The 27,799-nt window shown below is 37.5% G+C and overlaps 1 protein-coding gene across 2 annotated transcripts in view; it reads left to right on the top strand.

Annotated features, from left to right (window-relative positions):
- Positions 1-21,880, top strand: part of CDH2 (cadherin 2) — a 226,573-nt gene extending 204,693 nt beyond the window's left edge. For both annotated transcript variants that reach the window (XM_025365214.1, XM_025365215.1), the window contains 2 exons: positions 9,290-9,454; positions 20,478-21,880. In XM_025365214.1, coding sequence (XP_025220999.1) covers positions 9,290-9,454; positions 20,478-20,684 — 372 coding nt within the window. In that variant the 3' untranslated portion in view covers positions 20,685-21,880. The remainder of the gene's footprint in view (positions 1-9,289; positions 9,455-20,477) is intronic.
- Positions 21,881-27,799: the final 5,919 nt, after the last annotated feature.

The raw sequence follows: 27,799 nt of genomic DNA, 5'->3' as shown, positions 1-27,799 counted from the left end.
TTTTATGTCCACTGCTTGTCCTCACCTTAAGCTCTGTAAGGCACGGATTTGTCATACTTATTTTTTATTTCTAGGACAGTTGGCACCTGGCAACACTCATAGAATGTTAGTTGAACTGCTCTGGTCCCTCTTCCTGAATTTCTAACTTAGTTTGCAACTTTATCTGTGGCTTAATTGAACCAGTACACTCCCGATAACTTCACTGTCATCCTTAGACATCCTCTGATGTCTTCAGGAAATGATGATAGCCTTCATAAATGCTAGCATTGTTGCATACTTGTTCTGTGTCAGGCACTGTGCTACTCTCTTAGTTTGCATGTCCTTTATAATGTTCCTGATGACTCCATGAAGCGGACACTGCTATTAGTCTGGTTTTCAAACCTAGGTCTGGTGACTCGAGAGTTCAAGCTCTCATGCACTGTGATAGAGGTTGTATGATAGGTATTTTATTTAGTCTCACTGGTCTGTAGCAGGCAGGAGGTGTTACTGACTTGGACCAGTACGGCTAGGCTTATTAGATGACCACTGGTAATATGACTTTAGAAGACATAAGGGTAATCAATTGATTAAGCTTGCAGAATTGGGCACATTTTGACATTAACAAAGTTAAAATCTGAAAGAAGCATTCTAAGCAGCCAAGTTATTAAAAAAATTCTGAGTATACAGTCTGGAGCTAAATCTGAAGTCCAGGCAGGATGCCTAGACAGAAGGATGGGGCACAGGTACAGGAAAACCACTTGAGAACAAACCAGCTACTTTTCTGAGTCAAGAAATCTCTTCTTGAGCCAGGGAATCTCTGTGGACTTCTGCCAGTCTCAGGAACCAGACCTAATGTGGGCAATCAAGCCCAACTCTCTGACTTTAAGTTGAGAATGAAGCTGTATAACCTAACCGTGGTATATTTGATTGCTTGAAATAATTGCTTATAAATTTATTCTGCCTTATAAGCAAACTTAACAGATGGCTGAATCTGGATGTAACTGTGGAGACCACTTTCAACACTTATTGTTGGCTAAAGCATGCTCTGTTAATGATGTTCCCAAGTTATTCATACATTTTTACTGACCTGCAAACACTATTATATATTAGTTATTGAAAGAATTCTGATTGCACAAAAGGAAAGTTTCACTAGGGATTGGGTTAGCACATTGTCACTCCCTTTTTGCATGCTATTCTCAAAACACTTGTGGCCAGGGTACACGTTAGTAGGCTGTAAAAGCGTGTGTTCTGAACTGGTCAGTGCCCATCCCCTCCCACTTATTAAATACGTTCACTGTGCACATGATTTGCATATGACTTTTCCTTTGTCATTCCTGTCACTTCATGCAAATGACACAGTATTTTATATAAGTCATATTAATATTTATTCTTCCTGGCTAATTACAAATTTTCTGTATTTAGTTTTAGGGAAATGGAAAGTTATTGATATTCTAGTAATAACAGTGATAAAGATTTGAATAAGCATGTATTAGTACTATGCAAAAAAAAAAGCTAACATGCAAAAATGCTATAGGCCAGTGTTCTAGCAGCTACCAAATCCACCAGCTATTTTTTTTTCTTCTTCTTCTTTTTGAGACTGAGTCTCACTCTGTCACCCAGGCTGGAGTGCAGTGGTGTAATCTTGGCTCACTGCAATCTCTGCCTCCCAGGTTCAAGCAATTCTCCTGCCTCAGCCTCTTGAGTAGCTGGGATTACAGGTGTGCACCACCACGCACGGCTAATTTTTGTATTTTTAGTAGAGATGGGGTTTCACCATGTTGGTCAGGCTGGTCTTGAACTCCTGACCTTGTGATCCACCGTCCTCGGCCTCCCAAAGTGGCTGGGATTACAGGCGAGAGCCACCACGCCCAGCCTACACATAGACTTCTGCCTCAGCCTCCCACCTGTTTTTATAAATAAAGTTTTACTGGAGCATGGCCATGCACCATACCCGTTGATGCCCATTTTTTGTGTATTATCTGTGACTACTTTTATGCTGCAGCAACAGCAGAGTTGAAACATCGTGACATGGACTATCTGGCCCCCAAAGCCTAATATATTAATATTTACTATCTAGACCCTACAAGAAAAGATTGTTGAACCTTGTTATAGACGTATTTAATCAATGGAATTCTCGTTGGCTTTTTTGTCTAAAAGTTGAATACTATTAAGGTTAGCATGGGAAGTTTATGTAATCTGCTCAAAGTCACACAGTCAAAATATGATGGAGCCAGGATTTGAATCAAGGATTTTAAAAAATCAAATACTTGGCTCCCTTTGCAGTATTTACTTTATGTGTACATTTATCCTAAAACAAAGAATATTCTTGAGGACATTTCAAAATGATGTGTCATAAACTAGGGACGGATTTTCATGCTCTGCCACCATATTCTCAACCAAATGTTGTCATCTCTTTATTACCTATTTTTGTGTTTTCTCTGAGATGAATTAATAGGTCATGCTGAGATAGAGTGGCTTTGATCTCTATCCAAGTGGTCACGTTTTTTGTTTTTTGCAAGAAGAAATTGGAGCTCAAGGTGAAAACATGGAACCTAGCATGCATTTAGATGGCTGTACTTTTGTCTCCCAAGACAGTGGCTTGGAAAGGTTAAGAAATGTGTTTCTCTTTAACTGGATTGCATCAAAACAATGGGAAATTATTTCATATTTCAAGTGCTCCATCTTTCTGAAGCCGTTCCTCCGCATATCTGCATCCTCCCTTCTTCTAGCAGTACTTCCTTCATAGCTTCTTACACCTTCACTTTCCATATTTTTTGTAACAGTTTAGATATTATATTCAGCTTTCATTTTAATTTTTTTATTATTATTTTGTTGAGACAGAGTTTCACTGTTGTCGCCCAGGCTGGAGTGCAATGGCACGATCTTCGCTCATTGCAACCTCTGCCTCCCAGCTTCTAGCGAGTCTGCTGCCTCAGCCTCCTGAGTAGCTGGGACTACAGGCACCTAATTTTTGTATTTTTAGTAGAGACAGGGTTTCACCATGTTGGCCAGGCTGGTCTCCAACTCCTGACTTCAAGTGATCCACCCGCCTCCACCTCCCAAAGAGCTGGGATTACAGGCGTGAGCCGCCACGCTTGGCCAAGCTTTCATTATTTTTAAATGTGTCCTGTTAAAAGACATTAGACTAAAGGCTCTATGATGTTAGTAACTGAGTCTGTTTCCCAAGAGAGACTCCTCTTATGAAAGAATTTGTGGAATCAAATCTAATTGAAGTGTGTATGTGCCACATGTTCCTAAAAGAATAAGCCATAATTTTACAACGGGAAATAAGTTGTGATAGGATTTCAGCAGTCGCAGTTTCTAAAATAGAAGTGTAATTTTACATCAAAGAGTGAACCTATAGCTCATTCATAATTCTGAAAACAGGTAGCATTTTAAAGGAAACTGTGACATGTCAGCATTAACAGTAAGCCACAGGGGCAGAAACAATGACTGTGCCCTTTTAGTGGGGACTCAGTCGTCTCCCCTGTGGGAAGTAGAAAACTGGCTACCAGTAAGATTAAAATGTATATGAAGAGAGAGAACAGAGATCCTTCATCTGTACACTGAAAGTCCCCAAGTTATTTTATTTCTATTAGGTTTATGGTTCAATCCAGAAAAAGCTTTTAGCAAATCTTTTATTGCGGGGGCGGCGGGGGGGGGGGGGGGGCTTTAATAATCTATAGAATCTACTTAGTTTTCCACATCATTTGACCTGTGAAGATAGTTACCGTCATAACGATATTTCACTGGGGAAGAAAATCAGGTTGTAATGTAATTTACATAAAGCTTGCACAGGTATATTTGACTTACTTGTCAGCAGTTGTATGGTAATATGTTGACACCTTATCACTATTTTATTCAATTATTTTAATGCCAGGAGCTGTAGAGGGTGAGATAATGATGTTTTTCTCTCCCACCTTCCATTTCTTTTTGTGTCTGAAGTTTCTTGCCTGTGCCACAGTCAGCTTTTTTCTGGATACTTTTTTTTTTTCCTTCAGGATTTTGTCCATTTACTTCCACATGAGTATTTTAATTTCTGTCAGTCACTCAGTCTTGAAACATTTTTAATGTTTACCTTATCTATATGGGGATTTTAAAGTCATTTGCCTTTGCAACTATAAAAGGAAAATGTTCCACTTGTACCAGCCCATGCCTAAGGGATAGCAAAACTGTTATGTATCATCACTGGTTCTAACCAGTGGAGGTTGATAAAGGCCCATGAACTTTGAGTGTCCACCCGTCTCCTCCATGTGTCAGACTCTTACTTGACCTAAGTGAGGACTCCTTCCTGCCTAAACAACAGTTAGTCGTATTTTAACCAACTGTGCACAGACCGAAGAACTCATTCTGTTCTATGCAGAGTGCTGGCGCCCAGTGCCTGATGAGCAGAACCATCTTGAACTCCCCCTCCCAGCACTTCAAACCCCAGCTGTTTTCCTCATCAGTAAACTCTTTGGTGCATTTCTTCACTGGCAAGTGACAAAAAGATGCAGCTTTTTGATTATTTATTTTGCTTGCCCTGGTGGGCTCTGTGTTATCCTTTGACATGCTTAAGTGAGTCTGTGACCTTGGTCAAATCATTAACCTCCCTGAGCTACAGTAATCAATAGAGTGGGAACAATAACACCCACTTAGAAGGGTTTTTGTTTGTATTATATGCAATACCATATGAGAAGGCACCTAACGGAATTCCTGACAGATGATGAGCACCAGAAAAGGTTGCTTGCTTGCTTGCTTGCTTGCTCGCTCTCAGACCTACCTGAAAATGACATCTGGCACCCAGTAGGCATTCCATATATACTGGTGGGATGGTAAATGAGTGAGTGAGTGCATTACTCCCTGAAATGGGCTAACTGTATAATTCTATAGATTCTACATGCAATGTAGTTTTTGGAAATATTTGCCTGGGATTCCAGAATTTCAGTTGATACTGATGCAGCATTTTATTTTATTGTAGCATAACCAAATGCTCTGAGTTAAACGTGTATCATTTTCCAAACTAATTATAAATCATTGCAAGTCATGCTAACTTCTTACTAACTCCCCCAGAACTGTATCACCTTTAAGACATTTTAAATCATAGACCAAAAAAATGTTAAGTTACTTGCAGTGTTAATATTACCAAAACCCAAATTCTATGCCTACTTTTAATTATGATTGCCAATTAACACACATTCCAAACATTAAAATGAATTTAAAAAGAGATTTTTCTTGGCCTTCGTTTGAAAATTAAATTTCTTTGGGAAGTTAACATCTTAAAGGTTGGCAATCATAAGAGAATTTTCAGACCCACTCTTTGTCTAGAGTTTTAGGAACCAAATAAAGATGTATTTTTGGATTGTTTATAATCTTCAGGAGTAAGGCCATGAACTCAATGACATTGAGAAGATTTTTGGTCTTTGTAATTCTCTTTATAATTCTCATCCTACATGTTGTCATTTGTGTGTTTATGTACGTCATTATGGGATTGTAAAGATGTATAATTAGGGAGGGTTTTTTATCAAAAGGTCTAAAATTAGACTCTCAGGTCAGGACTTTTGCCACACAACACAGATAGACGCCAACAGAAGAGCCCATCCCTGTGATCGGAGGACACTTCCACACGCTGCCTGCCATCAGCAGATTTTTATATCCCATATTTGTGTAGATAAGGAGAAGCCATCACAGAGATACTCTAAGCCGTATATTTTAACCTAGTGTCTAACTTCCTCTAAACCAGTGATTTTCTGCCTCTTTTTGGACACCATCACCGTGGAGGAATTTAACAGGTTTCCGTCATTATGGGGTAGATTCACCATGGCAATGATTCTCAGCAGTGGGACCAGGGGGTCTTTCTCTCCCTTCTCATCATAAATTATTACTATAGTGTGTAAATGTGATCCAAGTCACATTTCTTGAATTAGCTGCTCCTTTGATATCTGGCATAAATATCATCACTGAGATTATATTCAACACTTTTTTTTTAGTGAGCATTTTCTGTGAGCCTGACACATTGATGGTCCAAAGGTCTGAGCAAGACCACAGAAGTTTTAAGACTCTTCCTGCTCTCTGGTTCTTAAGACAGTAGGAAAAAGCTATCAAAAGAAAGATAAAGAACTGTAAATTATTTGCTATTATGTATGTTATATGCGCATTCATGAATGAAGCAGGTTAGGAGGATATCTTTTCCTTGTCCAGAGGGGACAGCTGCTCTCAGCGGTAGCAAATTGTTGTCAGAATGTAAGATCTCTTTTGCCAGATCTTGTTATTCTCAGGTGAGATACCCCTATGTCTAAATGTCGGTGACCTATTTGAATATGTTTAAAATTCTACTAGCTAATCAAAATGCAATTTTATTTGCAACCTCTGGATACACTGGGAGTTATAGAAGAAGTCAGAGTAGAGTGGCTCTTCCCAGATAGGGAGTAGCATGAGTAAAGCCCACATGCCTCTTTTATCTCCAGTTATGTGAAAGAAATTCTGCTATATTCTTATATTTGTCACCCTGAAGCTATTATGTAATATATCCAGGACCATCAAAGAATATGTTGCCAGGTAAAAGACAGTGCTTAAATGTAAGATTCAATTACCTATTTTTGTGTAATTTAGACTTCCAATAAAACATTTTTCGCCCTTAGGGTAAAAACATTTATTAACTGTCATCGGTATACTTGCCATCTATTTTCCCCTGTTTTAGGGACAGCTTTGGTAATTGAATAAGAACACATACTTACAGTTCACCCCACTCTATTGTCCTTGGTAGTTACACAATTAAACATGGCCTGGAAAAAACATGGTTTTTAGTGTGAAAACATTCAAATCTCTCTAAATAAATCCCTCTCTTTTTTTTTTTTTCTCCTCCTTTTAGGCAGTCTCTGTCTGTCACCCGGGCTGGAGTTCAGTGGTGCAATCTTGGCTCACTGCAACTTCTGCCTCCCCCCGGGTTCAAGCGTTTCTCCTGCCTCAGCCTCCCAAGTAGCTGGGACTACAGGCACCCACCACCACGTCCGGCTGATTTTTGTATTTTTTAGTAGAGATGGGGTTTCACCACATTGGCCAGGCTGGTCTCGAACTCCTGACCTTATGATCTTCCTGCCTTGGCCTCCCAAAGTGCTGCGGAATAAATCCCTCTTTTTATCATGTATAACATTTTAACATTTCAAGGGCTTTCACATCTGTTACATTATTGAGGGACTTTTCTGAGATATTCTGTAAATAACTCAAATTCTATAAAATTGAAAATGGAGCACATTTATGCAAGATCAAGGTGTTTTTTCTCAAGTTTTGTATGGATGATTTGAAATACTCCATCCTGACAAGAGAAAGCAGCATTCTGATGCCTTTGCTCCTGCTATGTACTCTCCCAAAATGGTGCTTTGTCGCCGGCCCATAGATGGTTCAGAGCCAAAGCCGGTTTCCCCCTGAACATTTTATAGTTTGTAATACACCAAATATACATCCCACTCTGGCGGGTTCAGAGTCTCTGTACCTACCTCGCTTTCCGCATCACATTGCACACACCTAAGAGGAGGAGCTTTTCCATCAGGGTATGTGAGTGCTGTCACCTGCCAGCTGAAGTTCTTGATAAGGAAACATTCAGGGAGAGTGTTGCCAGGATCAGAGTGTCCCAATTAGCATAGAGATAAATTTTAAATCAGGTGCTATGAAGTCAGACACTCATGGTTTTGATTCTCATTTTAGTCTTATACTAGCTGTGTGACCTTAGGCAAGTTACTCAACCTGTTTCTTCATCTAAAAAGATGATAATAAAACACTCTTCATGGGTTTGTTAAACAGCATTGATAGTGAGAAAACACTTATCAAGAGCCTGGTTTAGTGCCTGGCCCACAGTGAGTATGAAGGTTACTGACCTTTTCCTTCCTTTTGTCTCCTTGTTATTTTAAGCATTCTTCACATTCCTGTCCCTCCAAACTCATTTATCTAGTTCCTTACCTTTAAATCCAACCTTGTAACTCAGTCTTGATTTACTCATAGATGATTGTGAAGAGAGCCAGGCTTTGGAATCTAATACTCTTGGAGTCAGAATCTGTTTCTTAATAGATCTAGGACCATAGGTAACTTACTTGGGGTATTTGAAACTTAGTTTTCTCGTCTCTTAAGTGGAGATAATAAAACTTAGTATCACATGTACTAAGGATGAAATGAGTGAACATATATAAGACACCTAGACCACTGCCAAAACATGGTAAATGTTCAACTGTCAAATAAATCAAAGTCTCCATAGAGATAATTGCAAAAGGTTTTAAAAGCTAGTTTCAGACAGAGAGATGGAGCCTAAACTAAGAATAAAGTATAAGTAAATCTATGCTTTCTGCAAATGCCAGTTTTGAAATGGGAGAATGTTGGGTAAGCTGGGGATATGATATTTTATATCTCCAGAATTCAGAGGTTTGAAAACTACCAAGTATTTACCCAACCCTAAAATGTGGATGTGTTTCTACATTGTAGTCTGTTTCTTTATACATTCCTGTCCAGCTGTCTGATGCCTGAGCTAAAAATAGTTCTGAGGGCCCAACCTATGGACAGAGCATCCTTCCTTACAGGTTGTACTTTGTCTCTCTGAAAGTGGACAGACTGTTTTTCCAGGACATTCCCACAAGGCAGCCTTGGAAGAAAATCCGATCTCTCTCTGGCCTAACACCTCTAAACCAGAGGTCAGCGAACTTTTCCTCAGTAGGGCCAGAGAGTAAATAATTTAGGTTTGTGGGCCACATGTATTCCTTGTAGCACATTTTTCTTTGTCATTTTTATTTTAAGTAACTTTTTAAAATTGTAAAAGCTAGTCTTAGAGAAAAATAGGCCACAGGTCACACTGGGCCCGGAGATCGTAGTTTTCTGACCTCTGCTCTCGACTTTAGAAGGGAGAGAGGGAGGGAAGAAGGGTGGCGTGAAACCTTGATGAACTAATGCCTTCCTTTAGGGAAAAGGAAAAATAACCACCCTCATTTTAAAAAAATACTAAAGACAGTAAGTTAGCCCCTTTACTTGTATGGTACAACTATATTGTCTAGTCGGTTTCTTAGTTGTTTTATAGTGAGACCTTATCACACTGCTGTTTTTCATTGGAAACTGATGAGGAACATTGTAAAGCAGATGGAGCACAGACTGTAGAAATGAAAAGCACAGAAGAAAGAGCTGTGTGAAAGAAATATTTAATCATAACATGAAAAACTCATAGTGGCAACTTTTCCATTATGTTAAATTTTCCTCATTTCTCTGTGTTCTGAGTATGGGTTTAAAAAGCGAGGTTGTAATTTTCTATCTCGGTGCCCATCTCCCATCGGTTTTTGATTTTGTCTTTTTGCAGGACTACGACTTGAGCCAGCTGCAGCAGCCTGACACTGTGGAGCCTGATGCCATCAAGCCTGTGGGAATCCGACGAATGGATGAAAGACCCATCCATGCCGAGCCCCAGTATCCAGTCCGCTCGGCAGCCCCGCACCCTGGAGACATTGGGGACTTCATCAATGAGGTAGAGAGAGAGACTCGTTCTCTCTATAAGAGTTTTCATTTCATGCTAATGGTTAGATCTCTGTAAGCCACAGATTGCTTGGAATACAGCTATATAGTTCACTAAAACATACTTTTGTTTCTGAAGTTTATCTTCGTGTCAAAGCAAATGTGGCTTCGTTGACAGATAACAAATATAATTGCTTTGATCAACCACAGAGATCTATCAATTAAGATTCTGCATTTGTAAAATGACATACATCATATATTATCAGAATTAGTCACACTGTCTCCAAGAAGGATTTTTCCCCCTAGATTACAAGTAATAAATAGACTAACAATATTATAGTGCATCCTAATTTTATTTATTAGCATTAATAAATATAACAGTAGTTCACTTTAATTTTCCTCACACTGTACCCTTTGAATCCTGCAAATCATGAGAATTCAGTGCCTGCCCAATGACTCCATCAAAAGAGATTAGTTGGAAGAGCTAAATTAAATATTATGTAAGTGATTTAAATACTTGTCTAATCGAGGAGTTTTAAGAGCTTCTGTAAAAGAAAGCTACTTCTCTGTTGCATATAACAGATATGATTTTCACTGTCAGAATTATTGTGACATTCTTTTATTACTGACCAAGAGTTCTGTTACATTTAAGTTTTGAAGTTCAATGATTTATGCTGCGTCTTCTGAACATGTCTATAGTCTTACTATAATTCTTCTGAATTTTTATTGTGAATATAAGAGAACAATACATATCGATGTTGATTGTGAATATGTGGCAGAACTCCTGTTTTCTGGTTGTATCATTGGTGTCTCCAAGATCAGAATAGGTCTCAGTGCGTTACAAAGTGGAACGCATCTGTTGTATACGGCCTTCAGTCATAGGCTGATAAGACTCTTGTATCCTGGGCTTCCTCAAAATTCATATAATATTAAACATAATCTACATTCGATTTTTAGATATACTTATTGCTTGTAGAAAAGTTTTAAAACAAAATTGGAATAGTTGCCTGTCTCTATAACTATCCATTACTTTCTATTCCTAAGATATATGCTGCCTTCTGAACATACATACTCATTTCTGCTAGATAGGTAATAAGGTTAATTTGTAGTTGACATGATTTAAAAACACATGGAAAGCAAAAACAACAGAATGCCAGTAACTCCCTCTATCCACAGAAATATGTCCTGACTTTGCCAGCTAGCTCTTAGTTATATATAGATCCAGTTAGGAGAATTTGCAGAAATTTATACATATATGCCTAGATCTTTTAGAAAAATGTAAGAGTGCCTAATGATTTTATTTCTCATTTCGTGTTTGTCATCATAAGAAATTGTTGAGTTACTCTGATTGTTGTCAATTCAAGATATAGTGAATCTTTTGTCTGTAGGTTTAGGAACTGGACTTTAAAAATTTTTTTTTTTAATTTTTATTTTTGTAAAGACGGGGTCTCACCAGCCTGTTTCCCAGGCTGGTCTTGAACTCCTGGGCTCAAATGATCCCCCTGCCTCAGACTTCCAATGTGCTGGGATTACAGGCATAAGCCACTGTGCCCAGCTGGAACCATACTTTTTTGAAGCCAGAATTCTGCCTTAAGTATAATTTAACAAATCCTTACTAAATATTTCTGCCTGTCCCTGAAGTGTCAGTATTCTGTGTGATTTCTTTCCATCCCTGATACTCTTCTTTTCTCAGTGCTAAAGATCAAACAGTAAGGTTTATTTATAAGGCTATTGCTCATCTGATTCCTGCCTTCTTCTACCCCTCACCTCCCCACATGCCCCTTCTGTGCTGCAGCCCCACTGAACTATTTGCAGTTCCTCAAAAGCATCACAGTTTTGAATATACTGTAACTTCGGCAAAGCCCTTACCTGCTTGGCCATCTGCAGGACTCCCACTTCGCCTTCAGGATTCAGCTTGAAACATTTCTCTGCGAGGCCTTCCTTGATGCCTCTGGGAAGGCATAACAAGCTGCCCCTCGGGTCACAGCCCTCACCAGCTGGGGTGTAACTGTCAGTATTTCTTTCTCCCACTCAGCATGTGAGTTCTCTTCAGGACAAGCACTGTTCTTGTTCATGTTTTCATAACTTAAACATCTAGTATGTTACCTACCTCTTAGATTATTTTCATTTTCAGGCATTCGAGTGTGCACTCTGGCTAATGTGTAGGGCATGATGCTATAGGCGCCACCCACTTTTCATCTGATTGAGATTCAACAGATACTGAGTCTGGAGCCTTTCATCCTACTTGTCAGATTACATTCAAATTCTGAGTTTATGTTTAAGTGTGTACTTTCTGTGTGTGTGTGTGTTTGTCTATGTCTATGGTCATTGATTTTTTTGTTGTTCTTTGTTTTAACAGTGACTATATCTTCTTCAGTAGATAGAAAAGAACATCTAGTCAGTAAGATTCACTTACCCAACCCTTCTCAGCCACAGTAGGAGGAGTTATAGTGGGAATTTCCATTTGGAATTTTCTTTCTCCTGAACAGTGCTCAGGTACACAGTTTGTTATGGCTGGAGACCATTAACGAACAGGTGTGATTACTTATATGAAAAACGTTGTTCCAAGCAACTGACTGCAAATTGACATCCAGAATACAATCTCTTCATAATTTGAAGATTGTCTGCATATGTGAAAAATGGCTCATTGTGAAAGCATCTTGAGCTCAGTGCAAGATCATCCATTCAGCAAATCACTATCAAACATCTATGTGTGTAACATAACTGTGCAAGTAATATATAGATAAAAGCATAAATTAGACATCAGTTCTCCTTGTGTGTATACCCAGCTTTGTTGCTAGCACGGTATTTGTGCAATGCAAATGTGCCAGCATCCAAAGCCTTATTTTCCAGGCATAGGAGGCCAATTCTGTCTGGTTCTTACTTGGCTTTCCAGCTTCATCTCAAGGCCCTCACCACCCAGCATCTTGCAGGCTGTCTACAGAGAACTCTGCTTGTCATTCACGATCTCAGCTTACAGTTTCATGCTGGTGCCCATCTGATGTTCTTCCTGTCTAGAATTTCCTTCCCCATTTTTCTAGCATTGGGGGAACTTCATTAAGTATTTACCAACCCAGGAAAGGTCAGGCATACAGAGTATGGGTTAGGCACCATCCACTGGCATCCCATGGTATCCAGAACTCACCTCCCTCAGATCACAGATCCCATGGTTCCATCCTGCCTCCCCCCGAGCCCTTCCGTGTTCCATGGGAAGGGAGACGGGCTTCTCCCTGGAGGGGCAGTATGGGGCACAATGATTTGGTGAACAAGTGAATGGATGAAAGGATCCAATTTGGAAATCATTCCGAAAATGGCAGCTAAATCCGTGAGAGAGAGTGTGTGTGTGTGTGTGTGTGTGTGTGTGTGTGTGTGTGTGTGTGTGTTTTAAGAGACAGGGTCTCTCTCTGTTGCCCAGGCTGGAGTGCAGTGGCACAGTCATAACAAACTGCAGCCTCAACCTCCTGGGCTCAAGCTATCCTCCATCCTCAACCTGCCAAAGCGCTGTGATTACAGGTATGAGCCACCACACCTGGCCTAAATCCATGAATTTGAATGTGATTACAAGATAGGAAATGTGGAGGAGAGGAGGAACTAAATATATTCACCTAGAAATGCCCCTACAGTTGGAGACAGAAAATCTAAGTATAATAGAAAACAATCAAAATGATAGTTTTAAGGAGATGATGGTCAGTTCTGTGGGACTTTTAAGGGAGATGAAAGTCTAATGTAAGTCAGAAGACCTAAGCCAGTAATAACTCTCCAAAATACCATCTAGACTCTTTCATGCAAGATACATGTTAAGACTTGTTCAGTGTCTTCATTTACTGTACAGACAAAAATGAATACTTGCAGAGTTTTAAAACAGTTGAAAGCACCTAGAAAGAACTCAAGCACATTTTATAAAAATATTTAAAAGGCACACAAATTTATTTATCTGCAGGTCTTATTTGATTTAGCAGAGCACCAAATGTTCTAAAGGAAGAATAATATAGTGATGATTATAATTGGAGTGCTTTTATAGATGTAAGAAATAAGAAAGCTCATGAGAACATTTTCTAGTTTATTTAAATAAGGAATGAATGTTGCCTTGAATCTCAAAAATGATAACTTATTTCCAGTGTGGCAGGCAGAGTAAAATAAGTCACATGTTTTTGAATTTCCACTGTAGAATTTCATTCTGTTTTGAGTTTTTAAACATGACCTTCACAGAGTGAAAAGTTCAAACAGATTCATTTAATCTCAGCCCAACAGTTAGATATTAACATACCTCCAATAATTTTACTAATACTAATCCTGTATATGTCTTTGTAAAAAGAAATACACTTCTTTATATATATGTGTATTTTTCTGTTCTCACGCTGCTATGAAAAACTGCCAAGACTGGGTAATTTACAAACGAAAGAGGTTTAATGGACTCACATTTCCACAGGGCTGGGAAAGCCTCAGGAAACTTAACAATCTTGCCAGAAGGGAAAGCAAACGCATTCTTCCTCACATGGCGGCAGGATAGAGAAGTGCCGAGCAAAGGGAGAAAAGCCTCTTATAAAACCATCAGATCTCATGAGAACGCACTATCGTGAGAGCGGCAGCATGGGGGTAACCGCCCCCGTGATTCAGTTACCTCCCACTGGGTCCCTCTCAAAACATGTGGGGATTATGGGAACTAGGGAACTCTCACAACATGTAGGGATTATGGGAACCAGGGAAGATAAGATTTGGGTGGGGATAAAGTCAAACCATATCACTGTGTGTGCACACACGCACATATACACATATATACATATAAAAATGTTTATTATGTGTGTATATATGTATTCAATAGTATATGAAGTATATTTCTCTACTCAAAATTATAAAAATCAAGTGAATAATTCTGTTACAAGACCACCTTTTTGTTAATATTGTTTAAAACTTTTGGAAGCTTCTTACAACTTACTTGAAATGCGGTGACTCACGCCTGTAATCCCAGCACTCTGGGAGGCTGAGGCAGGCGGATCACAAGGTCAGGAGATTGAGACCATCCTGGCTAACACAGTGAAACCCCGTCTGTGCTAAAAAAAAATGAAAAAAAAAAAATTAGCTGGGCATGGTGGCGGGTGCCTGTAGTCCCAGCTACTAGGGAGGCTGAGGTAGGAGAATGGCGTGAACCTGGGAGGCGGAGCCTGCAGTGAGCCGAAATTGCACCACCGCACTCCAGCCTGGGTGACAGAGTGAGACTCCAACTCAAAAAAAAAAAAAAAGCTTGTCTTTTTCTCCTATTAATTTAATTTCTCTTTTTTAAAATACCTCATTCTGGTCTTACGGAAGTTGGGCATTTGTGTAAGTTCAAATCTAGCCATCTCACCTAACAGCTCTGTTACCTTGTACAAGGTCAAGATCCTTTTCTTTAACCTTTTCAGTTTTCTTATTTGTAAAATGGGAATAGTAATAGAACCTCCTTTTGAGACTGCAGTGAGAAGTAAATGAGATTATCTTTGTAATGTGCTTGGTATACTGCTTGTCACATAGTAAAAACATCTTAATTATTATTGATGTCATATTAGTAACTATTACAGGTAAATTACCTTTTAGGAGTAAAAGACTTTCTACTGTTCTCTAATTGTAAGAAAACAATTAAAATCCACTCCTTCTGCATCAGAAATTACATTAAGTAAAATGAAATTCCCAGAAAGAGGGGTAGTAATGTTGGCCTTGATATGTTCAGTTCTACTGTAATGTAAACATGGTGTACTTTTACATCCACATGTCTTAAATCTAGATTCTAGCTTTTTCTGAAAGGAGTGGATATAAATATGAAGAGGATGCTGAGCAGGAAAAACTATGCCCAGGACAACAATGAATAGTTACCTTATAGAATAGCTGTTGAATGTCAGGCAATGTGTTGGACAGCGAGATGTGGATACAAAACAGCCTCTGTAGAAAGGGATGTCACAATCTAGTGTTTTCCAAACAAGATGATAAGAGTAGATGAGGCCGGGCACAGTAGCTCACACCTGTAATCCCAGCACTTTGGGAGGCTGAGGCAGGCAGATCACTCGAGCCCAGGAGTTTTGAGACCCACTTAAGTAACAAGACAAAAAACCCTCTCTACAAAAAATGCAAAAATTAGCTGAGCATGGTGGCATGCGTCTGTAGTCCTAGCTACTCAGGAGGCTGAGGTGGGAGGATCACCTGAGCCCAGGAGGGTCAAGGCTGCAGTGAGCCATGATTGTGCCACTGCACTACAGTCTGGAGTACAGAGTGAGACCCTGTCTCCAAAAATAAAAAATAAAAAAGTAGAAGGGACCAAAGAGACCACAGGAATGACTCCTAGTCATGGCTGGGGAAAAAAGATCTGTGCAGTAGAAGTGATATTTTTAATGAACTTACGGATGGATGGATGGATGGATGGATGGATGGATGGATGGATGGATGGATGGATGGATGGATGGATGGATGGATATTAATCAAATAAAAAATATAAGAAGTGTAATTCCAAAAAAATGAATAAACAACATAGAAGTGCACAAGAACATGATGCTTTGGGGTTTGGGGGGATTCCCTTTGGGGGTGCATAATTCAGTTGTGGTTGCTGGAGCTGAGAATAGCTGAAACGGAAAAGGTGGGTAAACAGTCTTGGTTCACTGAATGCTTTCTAAAGAGTTTTAAATAATTGTTTTAAAGTGTTCATGCACCAATTAAAAATCATTTTGCCCATTGCTGGGGGAACTCTTTCATTTGGAAGGAGTCATAGAGAGCAGTCAGAGGTCTTAACTTGCAGGGGTGATATCAAATAACGTTTGAGAGAGAAACCAATAGTTTGTAGGAAAGAAGCTGGAATAGTGCTGTAGACAGGAAGACCAGTTAGGCAGGCTTTTTCTCTGGTCCAGGCAGGATGTAGTGATGACCTGCACTAAAGCAGTGGCACTAGGACTGTAGAAGACAGAATGTAAAGGAAACAGTAAGACCTCTTTTCTTTTACATCCCTCATGTGTTCCTCACTGCATAATGTGGGGTTTTATCCTCATAAAAGCATGTCTCCGCCCATAAAGCCTGGGATCAGAAGTCTATAAATACAAGCTCAGCAAGAATTCAGCCAGAGCCAAGCTCTCTCTGCAGAGGAGAAGCCTCAGTCTTTAGAAAATAGTTCAGCTTTATTCAGAATTCAAGATCTACCTCTCCAGGAAAGGTGGAACAAGAGGATACTTTGCTAAATTTAGTCAAACCTAGAGAAACACAGGCGGTTAGTTTGTAAATTTGGTAACAGTACATCCTGTGAAATAATGTTCACATCCAAGAATAAAGGAATCCCATAAGGGAGAACCAGAAGGTTCTGTTGCCCACTGGATTTCTTCTGTACATTCACTCAGATTTCGTGCCTGTTACTGTCAGTTTCTTAGGACTTCAGTGCAATCTTTTTAGAATTACCAAAATATTACCAAGAGTTTATATAATACCTCGTTCAGAAGAGTCATATTTTATTCTCAGATGAAAATCAGTGCTATCCAAGTGGAAGGGATTTAAAGTACTTAACCTGCATAGAAAGCTGGCTTGCCTAAGAACTCTTGAAAAGTTCAGTGATTTTGCCCTTTTGTAATTGTTAAAACATAAGGCAATGCGCTGTGCTCTAGCATAGCACAGTGGTCTCTCTCTAATGGATTTTATGGCCTTAACCTCTTTAAAAAAATAAATAAATAAATAAAACAGAGATTTGTAAACTACCAGGATGATCAGAAAGCCAATGCAGGAGCTAAAAAATACAATAGTATTTTGTAGACTCAATAGTAGATATGGGAGTTGATTATCACAAGCATTATATTTATTTTAAGGAATTAAATTAGGTGGCTTAGCCATTTGATGAAGAGTCCTGGGGTCCATGAACACACCAGGGAAGACCAGACCGCTTATTGTGTTTATTCCCTGGACGTAGTAAACACAGGCCATCCCTTTTTTTCTCCTCCAAATCCAGACAAACTTGAGGCCTTGCCATTGACTCTTTAGGGCTAATTTGAGTCTTTTTTTTTTTTTTCAAACGTGTCATTCTTTTTTTTTCTATTTTTTTTTTTTTTTACTATTATACTTCAAGTTCTGAGATACATGGGCAGAATGTGCAGGTTTATTACATAGGTATACACGTGCCATGGTGGTTTGCTGTATCCATCAACCCATCATCTACATTAGGTATTTCTCCTAATGCTATCCCTAATTTGAGTCTTAACCTCTCCATATTTCCACTTTGGTGTTGACATCATAAGGATTGGGCCAGGGCTCTGTGTGTATTTTCACTTAATAATTAAATTGTGGTAAAGCAGATGACCTGAACAAAGTGATCTTAGCCATTGTCTCTGTTGTCTGTATTATAACGCAGTTGTCATAATGAAAATTTAATATTTGTTTCCAGGGACCCATTCTCCTTATCAGGAATTTCCCTGATTTTTCTTGTTTTTTCTTCAAATCCTTCTTGGGCCTACTTGTATGACCCCAAGTCAGACCATGCTGAACTAAGGGAATCCCTATTGCTTAAATTTGCAGATGCTAGACTTTGTAAGGAAGAAGAGTGTAGGCTAATATGTGAATATTAACTCCACAAGGGCAGCCATTGGATCTAGCTCATTAGTAGCTGTGTCTCTACCAGTAAGCAGAATACACTGCAATAATATTAATAGATAATCAACAAATATGTCTTGAATTAATAAACACAAACAAAATGAATGAAGGTGCATTCTTTGGCTTTTGTTAGCTAAGGCGCCAATCACTGACCACTCCAAAATATTGCTGCTTATAATAATGAAGGTTTACTTCTTGCTTAAATTATAAGTCAACTGTAGTCTGTCAGTGACTCAGTTCCTGATCCATATGTTTTGTTTCAGGATCCAGGCAGATAAACTTCCCATCTGGAGCAGGCCATTCTGGCAGAGGGGGAAAGGAGGATTGGTGGAAGGGTGGAAACACATTAGATAGAGTTCTTGAAGCAGCTACTTTTCACAGCTACTTACACTGCGTTGGCCAGAGCCAGTCAGACAGCCAAGCCTTACAGTGTGGTTGGGAAAGTAAACCCTGACCCCAGAGAGGCACTATGGGAGGGTGGGTGTGTGTTCTGCCTTCGGAAAAAGGGCAGTGAATCACTGAGGGCAGTAACACAATCTACCACAGAAGGGAGTTACAAGTTTTGAGAAATTGTAGGTTGTGGTTCTCAGTCTTAGCAGAATTGCCTTGTAGTTTAGTCTAAAAATAAGATAAAGAAAATCCCATCTAAAATTATTTATGTTGTATATATCAAAGTATTTTGCTGAAACCTGCTTTATTTTATTTTACACAGGCTTTTCTGAAGTATAAATAGTATAAAATGACATGAGGAAAAGTAGCAAAGTACTGCTAAATTTCATGGTTAAGACTGTTAGTAAAGAGGTACCTGAAGATGAGAAAACCGGTCATGTGTGCTTTTTTCTCTGATTTTTGATGCTAGTCAGCAGTTGCCATTTTCTTTCTTAAAATATATCTTTACTGTTTTTTATTTTTTCAAATCCCAAGGCAGGACATTTTTCTCTCAAATTTTTAAAAAGTACTAATATTCATTGAGCTCTACATGTGCCAGTCACTGTGGTGAGCCGTTGGGTCCCTTTGTTGCATTTGGTCTTTATAGTAGTCTTATGATGATGATTACAGTTGCAGATGAGGTTATGTGGAGGTTCCACAGCTAGTACTGGGGAGAGCTAACGTGTCATCTCACAGTCTGATCTCTTAACCACTACACCATACTGATTCTGACCTTAATTTTTTTGCTTTTTCCCTGTTTCTCCTCTGTAACCTTGAAAGGATAGATGAACACGTGGTCATAAAAACCCATGTATGCGCTCATAAAATGCATGTGTATTGGCAGGCTTGATCTCTCAAGTAGGACTGTCTGTGACACGTCTTAGATAGGTGAGGCCATATAAGCCAGGTAGCATTTGACACGTAGAATGTGGAAAAAGGGAATGTTTGTTTTAATGTTAGTATATCTAGGAGTACTAGAATGGAATTGGGAAAAAAAGTTAGAAAATATACCAAAGGACCTAATACTGAATCCTTAGAAGTTTTGCAGAGCATAGAGACTCTAATTGTATATTAAAAAGCATCTGCTTACAAAAGTTACAAATATAGATAGAGAGTAGTTATTTCCTCGTTTCTTTCTTTTTAAAATTCTTCATAAGAACCAGACAAGCGTGTTATTTTAGATTGACAGGAGTCCTCCTCTTTTCAATATTTATACCATGTACAGATACTGGATTATGATATTTCTAGGATTTTTGGAAGTTAGAAGTTACCCTACATTTTAAAATACCAGTTTAAAATTAATCAGTTCATTCCACATTTTATGTTATGTTAATCACACAAATGATTTTATGAGTACCTCCCTTTATGTAGTAATCACATCTGACCTGTCTTCAGTCTTCCTTTGATGTCCTTCCAAAATTAGGTCAAATACAATGCTACTTTCTCTTTGAACTCCTAGCTCTTAATGCTGATCTGAATTTTTTTTCCCCACAACCTGATGGTTTTTGCTTTGACTTCACAGTTTTGTCACTTGTCATTTGCTTCACACAGTAGTAGTACCTGTTAGGCTAGATTGTAAGCCTAGGGAGGGACACGGACCATATGGTACTCATTTGTATGTCTCTTGTATTTCACTGAGGTGCTTTTTTAAATTTAATCTAGCAGTGCTGCTCTATATATTATGTTATTTAAGATCCTTCCTTCTCCGCCTCAAGCAGAGCCATTCATTTCTGCCACCTGTCCAACTTATTACTCAGTTAACCCCCTCCCTTCATAAGTCTTGGCCTCCCTGAGCTTGACTGCTTAGCGTTGTTTCTTTGCACAGGAAAGATGTAAGTTAATTTTTATCTAACTTTCAAATGGTTATATCCGCAGTTTCCATGTGTTGAATATGTGGTCTGTAAGTGAAAATTTACAAACAAGTGTGTGTTTGATCCCATGAATTCATTAGGATCTGCTTGTGGTTTTGTAAATTGTAACCCTCTCTTAATTCTTTCATTCTTTGTGTTTCCAAATTGCAGGGCCTTAAAGCGGCTGACAATGACCCCACAGCTCCACCATATGACTCCCTGTTAGTGTTTGACTATGAAGGCAGTGGCTCCACTGCTGGGTCCTTGAGCTCCCTTAATTCCTCAAGTAGTGGTGGTGAGCAGGACTATGATTACCTGAACGACTGGGGGCCACGGTTCAAGAAACTTGCTGACATGTATGGTGGAGGTGATGACTGAACTTCAGGGTGAACTTGGTTTTTGGACAAGTACAAACAATTTCAACTGATATTCCCAAAAAGCATACAGAAGCTAGGCTTTAACTTTGTAGTCTACTAGCACAGTGCTTGCTGGAGGCTTTGGCATAGGCTGCAAACCAATTTGGGCTCAGAGGGAATATCAGTGATCCATACTGTTTGGAAAAACACTGAGCTCAGTTACACTTGAATTTTACAGTACAGAAGCACTGGGATTTTATGTGCCTTTTTGTACCTTTTTCAGATTGGAATTAGTTTTCTGTTTAAGGCTTTAATGGTACTGATTTCTGAAACGATAAGTAAAAGACAAAATATTTTGTGGTGGGAGCAGTAAGTTAAACCATGATATGCTTCAACACGCCTTTGTTACATTGCATTTGCTTTTATTAAAATACAGAATTAAACAAACAAAAAAAACTCATGGAGCGATTTTGTTACCTTGGGGGATGAGACCATGAGATTGGAAAATGTACATTACTTCTAGTTTTAGACTTTAGTTTTCTTTTTTTTCCACTAAAATCTTAAAACTTACTCAGCTGGTTGCAAATAAAGGGAGTTTTCATATCACCAATTTGTAGCAAAATTGAATTTTTTCATAAACTAGAATGTTAGACACATTTTGGTCTTAATCCATGTACACTTTTTTATTTCTGTATTTTTCCACTTCACTGTAAAAATAGTATGTGTACATAATGTTTTATTGGCATAGTCTATGGAGAAGTGCAGAAACTTCAGAACATGTGTATGTATTATTTGGACTATGGATTCAGGTTTTTTGCATGTTTATATCTTTCGTTATGGATAAAGTATTTACAAAACAAAGTGACATTTGATTCAATTGTTGAGCTGTAGTTAGAATACTCAATTTTTAATTTTTTTAATTTTTTTATTTTTTATTTTCTTTTTGGTTTGGGGAGGGAGAAAAGTTCTTAGCACAAATGTTTTACATAATTTGTACCAAAAAAAAAAAAAAAAAAAGGAAAGGAAAGAAAAAGAAAGGGGTGGCCTGACACTGGTGGCACTACTAAGTGTGTGGTTTTTTTAAAAAAATGGAAAAAAAAAAAGCTTTTAAACTGGAGAGACTTCTGACAACAGCTTTGCCTCTGTATTGTGTACCAGAATATAAATGATACACCTCTGACCCCAGCGTTCTGAATAAAATGCTAATTTTGGATCTGGTGACTGGTTTGAACTTTTTCTTTTCTACTTAAGCTGCTTTGAATGTTGCAAAAATCCCAAGTACTGGAGAACAACAGTACAAAAAGTATGTATTTGTTCTTGCACTATTCACCATTGAATCGCGTAGCATGGCAACCATGTACGGTGTGCAGCAGAAAGAATCATTTGGACCTTCCCATCATCATAGAAGAAAAACATCAAGTGATTCAGGAATAGATCCTACTGGTGGTGATAGAAAAATCACATCCTTTATCTTCAGTGAACTTCAGTGTCAATTCTTAATATAACTCGTGTTTTAATTGGTTTCTGCTCAAGCTAATTGTTATGTTGATAGGCCTTTCCCATTAAAGCCACCACCGTAAGGGAAACTTCAGTAAAGTGGGTTATGGGACTGAACCTGGAACCTGCAGTGGACACCTGGAATTCTTGTGCAATTCATTGAAGCCACTGTTTTATGTACTTAGTGAAACACACTTAGATTTGACTGGCTTTTATCCATTGACTTGATCATTTGCTGCAGTTTGATATAGTAATGGTTGCAGAGGACAACAAAAGGAAACAATCTTGCTAAATTTTGTAAAATTGTTTATGTATCTTACTAAGATTCATTCTGAATTTTAAGAGGCAAAGAAATTCTCACTTGTATTTATCTGTTTGTTTCTTAATCATTATCACACCATACATTCTTATACTATACACTTTGAAAACACTTATATAATATACCTCCTCTAATTAACTATATTTTTTGCTTAACATAGACAGTGGAATTTACTTTTCTATTGATTCATTTTGTAGGCAATACTTTCTTGTTACTTTTCTAATCATTAAATGCCAGAGCTTGCCTCTGGGATTTTCCGTAATGAAACTTATTAAATTTGCTAATCAGAATAGTCTTTTCTAAAATTGATTCTTAGACTGTGCCTCCATGCTGTTGTACATCCAAATGAAACAACTATATTTTCAGATTCATACATTGTAACACTTAACGTTTATACCATTTAGATAAACACTGTTTAAATTATTTTCTTATGGTTGATGTACAATTCACAGGCCATATATCTACTGTGTATATATATATAAACTTTAAGTGTTTGTAAGGTTTAATATATACACAACCAATAAATGTAAATGCTAATTTTTGTAGGCATACACAACTGTATTTTCTTTGTAAAAACATTCTTTTTATATATAAAAAAACTAGGAAACTAATAAAAAATGGAAACTCCCTGCCATGCTACAGAAGTAATTTCTGTTTAGCTGGTTGATCTAGTTTCTAGTCCTTCCAAAAAGCATTTTTACACACACATGTCCATAATGATTTTCTTTCGTTTTTATGAAAATGAGATTGTACATTGTGTATTATTCTGTAAGTTGCCTTTTTTTCACTAAGAGTGTATCTTGGAAATTTTTCCATATTAGTATATATGTACACCTACCTCATTCTTTTTAACTGCTACCTAGTATTCCATAATATGAACATAATAGTTTTATTGAACCATTTCCTAATTAATTTGTTGTTTCCAATTTTTTGCTATTAAAAACAATGCCACAGTAAACATCCTTGTGCATGTCTCTTTGCATGGGAGTATTTCTCTAATACTAGTAGAGGCTTGGAGATGGAATTGCTGGATTAAAGAACGTGGAGATAAGTTAATTAAATATGGCTGAAATTATAAATGTTTTAGGATGCTTAAAAGTGCCTTTTAGCTGAAAGAAGACAAGGCTTTCTAAAAGCCAGCAACTTCCTCCACTGGCAAAAGGATTTTATGCAGCTCAAAATAGTAACCACAAAATGTAAGACAATCTAGCCAGGACCACCTTCTTTTTTCTTTGGAAGTTAGCCTTTGAGTCAAGCCACAATACTAGTTTTAAGTATTCTGTAAAATGACTGTAACCATGTGACATAATAGAACCTTGAAAACTATACATTTGTGAACATGGTTTATGGATCCCATCCAGAAACATGTTTTTCTAGGCCATTCCTGGTCATTTGGATCTCTTCTGCAATATTGCTAATAAAAAACATGCATACAGAGTGTTAGTACCCCATGAAATAGGTCATTTTCCATGATAAAAGTATGTGCAGTTTAAATTTTAGTAAGACGTTGCCAAATTTCTCTTAAGTAAAAACTATGCCAATTTACACTCCTACCAGCCTGTGTACAAAAATATGTTTACACTCATCCTCAACAGTCCTGTACATCACATACACATTTAAAAGTTTTGCCATTATGATACGCAACAAAAGATACCTCATGTTAATAATTAGAGTTTTCTGATTACTAATGAGGGGATTGGAGATTTTTTTCTTACACTTATTAGCCATTTGTGTTTCTTTGAATTACATATTTTCATTTCCCTGTTGAGTTATTTGCCTTTTTAAAATTAATTAGTTAGGGCTTATATGCATTTTTTCATGATCTTTTGCTAATCCAGTAAATTTTCTTACAGAAATTTATAGCAAGTTTCATTTTTATGTGGTTTATTCTATGTTTGTAGATTTTTGAGAAGGTCTTAACACCTTTAAACTGTAAGATTATTATTCTATATTGTTCTCTTACCATTGTTTTGCATTTATCTCTTTAATACACCTAGAAATGATTTTGCATGATGCAGAAATCTAACTTGCTAAAAAATGTACAGATAAAGGTCTGTTTTCCAAATGCTACTTGTTAAAAACGTCAGTCTAAACCCAACCATGTGGAATGCATTCTTTACCATATACACGCTTCTATCACATACACTTATATCACTTATATCTGTTTTCCAAACACTACTTGTTAAAAACTTCAATATAAACCCAACCATGTGGAATGCATTCTTTACCATATACACTTATAACACTTACATCACATATACTTACATCACATATCACATACCTATATCACATATACTTACATCACATATCTCACACATATCATATATTTATATATATCACATACATATACTTATATCACATATACTTATATCAGATATACTTGCATTAGAGTTGTGCTATAAGCATGTGTTTGTTTCTGCATGTTTTCTGTTCCATTGATCTTTAGATTCGTGCACAATACTCAATTGTTACACTGAATTATCAGTTCTGAACAAGCCACTTACAATTTCTTATGTTCTTTTTTCACATTTTCTTTTGTGCATAAATTGTAGAAATATTTTGTGAAGTTCCATAACAAATTTCATTCAAAATTTGATTGAATTGTGAAAAGCTGTTTCATTTACTATTCTATCCAATACTATACTATCGTTCTCATTTTTTACATTATATATACTTTCATGGAATTTCACTAAACATCTCATTTTATTACACTCTTAATAATTTTCATTGCTATTATGAGTGGGCTCTACTTTTCATAGCATTTTTTCTAGTGATACTGCTCTGTTGGAAATTTATCGACTTTTATTTCTCGTTACTGTCTTATTTTACTGTTGTATTACTTTTAACAGCTTTTTGGCGATTCTCTTGGATTTTCCTGACAAACAATCATAACTGCAATTAATGACAGGTTTTTCCTTTTTCCAAGATGAATAGTTTTTTTTTTTTTTTTTCTGTATCGTTAGTAGCAGTGATCATTATAAGCATTGTTTTATTATTCCTGACTATAATAGGAAAGCTTTGTATGTCTCATGATTATGCATAGCATTTAGTATAGATACAAGTTTCTACTTTACTTACTTTGAGATTTTGTGTGTACATGTTGAATTTTATAAGATACATTTTCTTCATCTACATAGATGATTGTGTATTAGCCCACTAATAGAGTGAATTATATCATTAATGCCATTAGATTTTCTAATATTGAATTGAACTTTCCTGGAATAAACCCTACTTGGTCATAATGTTATTCTTTTAATGGGTTGATATATTTTATTTGCTGCTATATTAGGAATTTTAAGTTATATGTGATTATCTTATACTTTGTTTTTTCAATATTTTTGCTCAGTGTTAGTATCAGGCTTAATGCTAGCCTAAAATAAGTAATTAGGAAGACTGCCATTTTTCCTGTGCTCTGGATTTTATACATCACAATGAACTCTTCATTAAAAATGCTAAAATTCTATAATTTTACCATTGTGGGGACAGGTTTTCTTCAGTAGGAATTGGGATAATTCAGATGTTGCACTTATTTTTGAACAATTTTCACAATTTACATTTTCCTGGAAAGTCTCTTGCAGAATCTAGCTTTTAAAAAAATATATCAGTAGAAAATTGCATACAGTATTATCTTTATAAACTCTATATCATACCTTAGGTTACGTTTTCTTACCCCCTTTTTCCTTTTACTTTTTTCTTCATCAGGGTAGTCAAATATTCTGTTAAAAGAACTAGCTTTACATTTATTGATACAGATATTCATTTGGTTATTGGGTACACATTTCTCCAAGCCTACTAATTTGTTTTTCTTATACTAGTGTTTTACTTCCATTTGGTTTATCAGTTCTTGAAAGGGATTTGTTAACATTTCCCATGAGCTTTTTGGATGTATTTCCAGACTATGATGAATATGTGCTTGAAACTTGGATTGTAACTTTTACCCGTCCTTGCTCGGTAATTTTCAGTACCTTCAGTTCTAAATTCCACATTATTCCATATTAATATAGCCATACCTGCTTTCTTTTGTTGATTTTTTGTTTGATTAGCCAAATATATGTGTGATTTTAGTCTGAGGTAGCATGTCCATCTCTTCATTGTTAATAACTTGAATAATTTTTCCTTTTACATTGTAAACATGTATGTCTTAAAACTTTTATTTCAATGCCATTTTCAAACACCACTGTAACAGTGGATTGGTCAAAACACCAGTCCAGACAATGATTTGAGTTTTGCAGTTTACCTCCTTTTAAGCCAGTAACAGTCCTGCATTTTGAATTGTGACCTCAGTGAACTAGGCTCTCACTGGTGGTCCCACAGCTCTTCAGGGTATCTCCAGGTCGCCAGCATGTTAATGGACCCTGAAGGTATTGAAGAGAAATTCAACAACCAGGCTTCTTATCCCTCTCATGTTTACTTCATGGTAGCTTTATAGTTTTGATATAAAAGTTTTTCCTCACTGGGGGGAGAAAGTATCATTTTCATATTCAAAGGAAAAATGGGAAGACTAACTCATAAGGAAAACTGGAAGACCTGAGAGTTCATATGATCCTGAACTGTCACTTTTTTGATTCATTCAAGATGACATTAAGATCATACAAATATCAACCACCTGACAGTTATTATCACCATATCCTTAGCAACCACAAGCAAACAGCAAAAAATAATCTTCCTTACTGAAAAGTATCAGTTGATTGACCCCCATTTACGAAAAGACTCAGAGGGGAGAAAGCAAGAGCACTTCTCTCTCTTTTTTTTAATGCAGCAAATTCAGTCTTACAGGTCCTGCTTTTTCACTGGTCATCAGTACTTGTGTAAGGTTTATAGTAAAAGCTAACACATCACCATTTTTTCTGCTTGTTAGCCAGCCTAGTTAAGCACTGGATGAGTGGAAAAAGAGATGATGCTACAGCAGCTAAAACAAGTTTAAGAGAGATTATTTGTATATTTAAAGTAATTCCAGTACCTTTAATTTCTACTACAACAAATGGATGTGCTGACGACAGGTACAACTTAAAATCTGAGAATAGGCCGGGCGCGGTGGCTCACGCCTGTAATCCCAGCACTTTGGGAGACCGAGGCGGGCAGATCACAAGGTCAGGAGATCAAGACCATCCTGGCTAACATGGTGAAACCCCGTCTCTACTGAAAATACAAAAAATCAGCCGGGTGCAGTGGCAGGCGCCTGTAGTCCCAGCTACTCAGGAGACTGAGGCAGGAGAAAGGCATGAACCCGGGAGGCAGAGCTTGCAGTGAGCCGAGATTGCACCACTGCACTCCAGCCTGGGCGACTGAGCGAGACTCTGTCTCAAAAAAAAAAAAAAAAA

The sequence above is a fragment of the Theropithecus gelada genome, chromosome 18 (genome assembly GCF_003255815.1).
Source record: "Theropithecus gelada isolate Dixy chromosome 18, Tgel_1.0, whole genome shotgun sequence".
Taxonomy (NCBI): domain Eukaryota; kingdom Metazoa; phylum Chordata; class Mammalia; order Primates; family Cercopithecidae; genus Theropithecus; species Theropithecus gelada.
The sequence above is the reverse complement of the archived record's forward strand: the minus strand, read 5'-3'. Positions and strand labels throughout refer to the sequence as shown.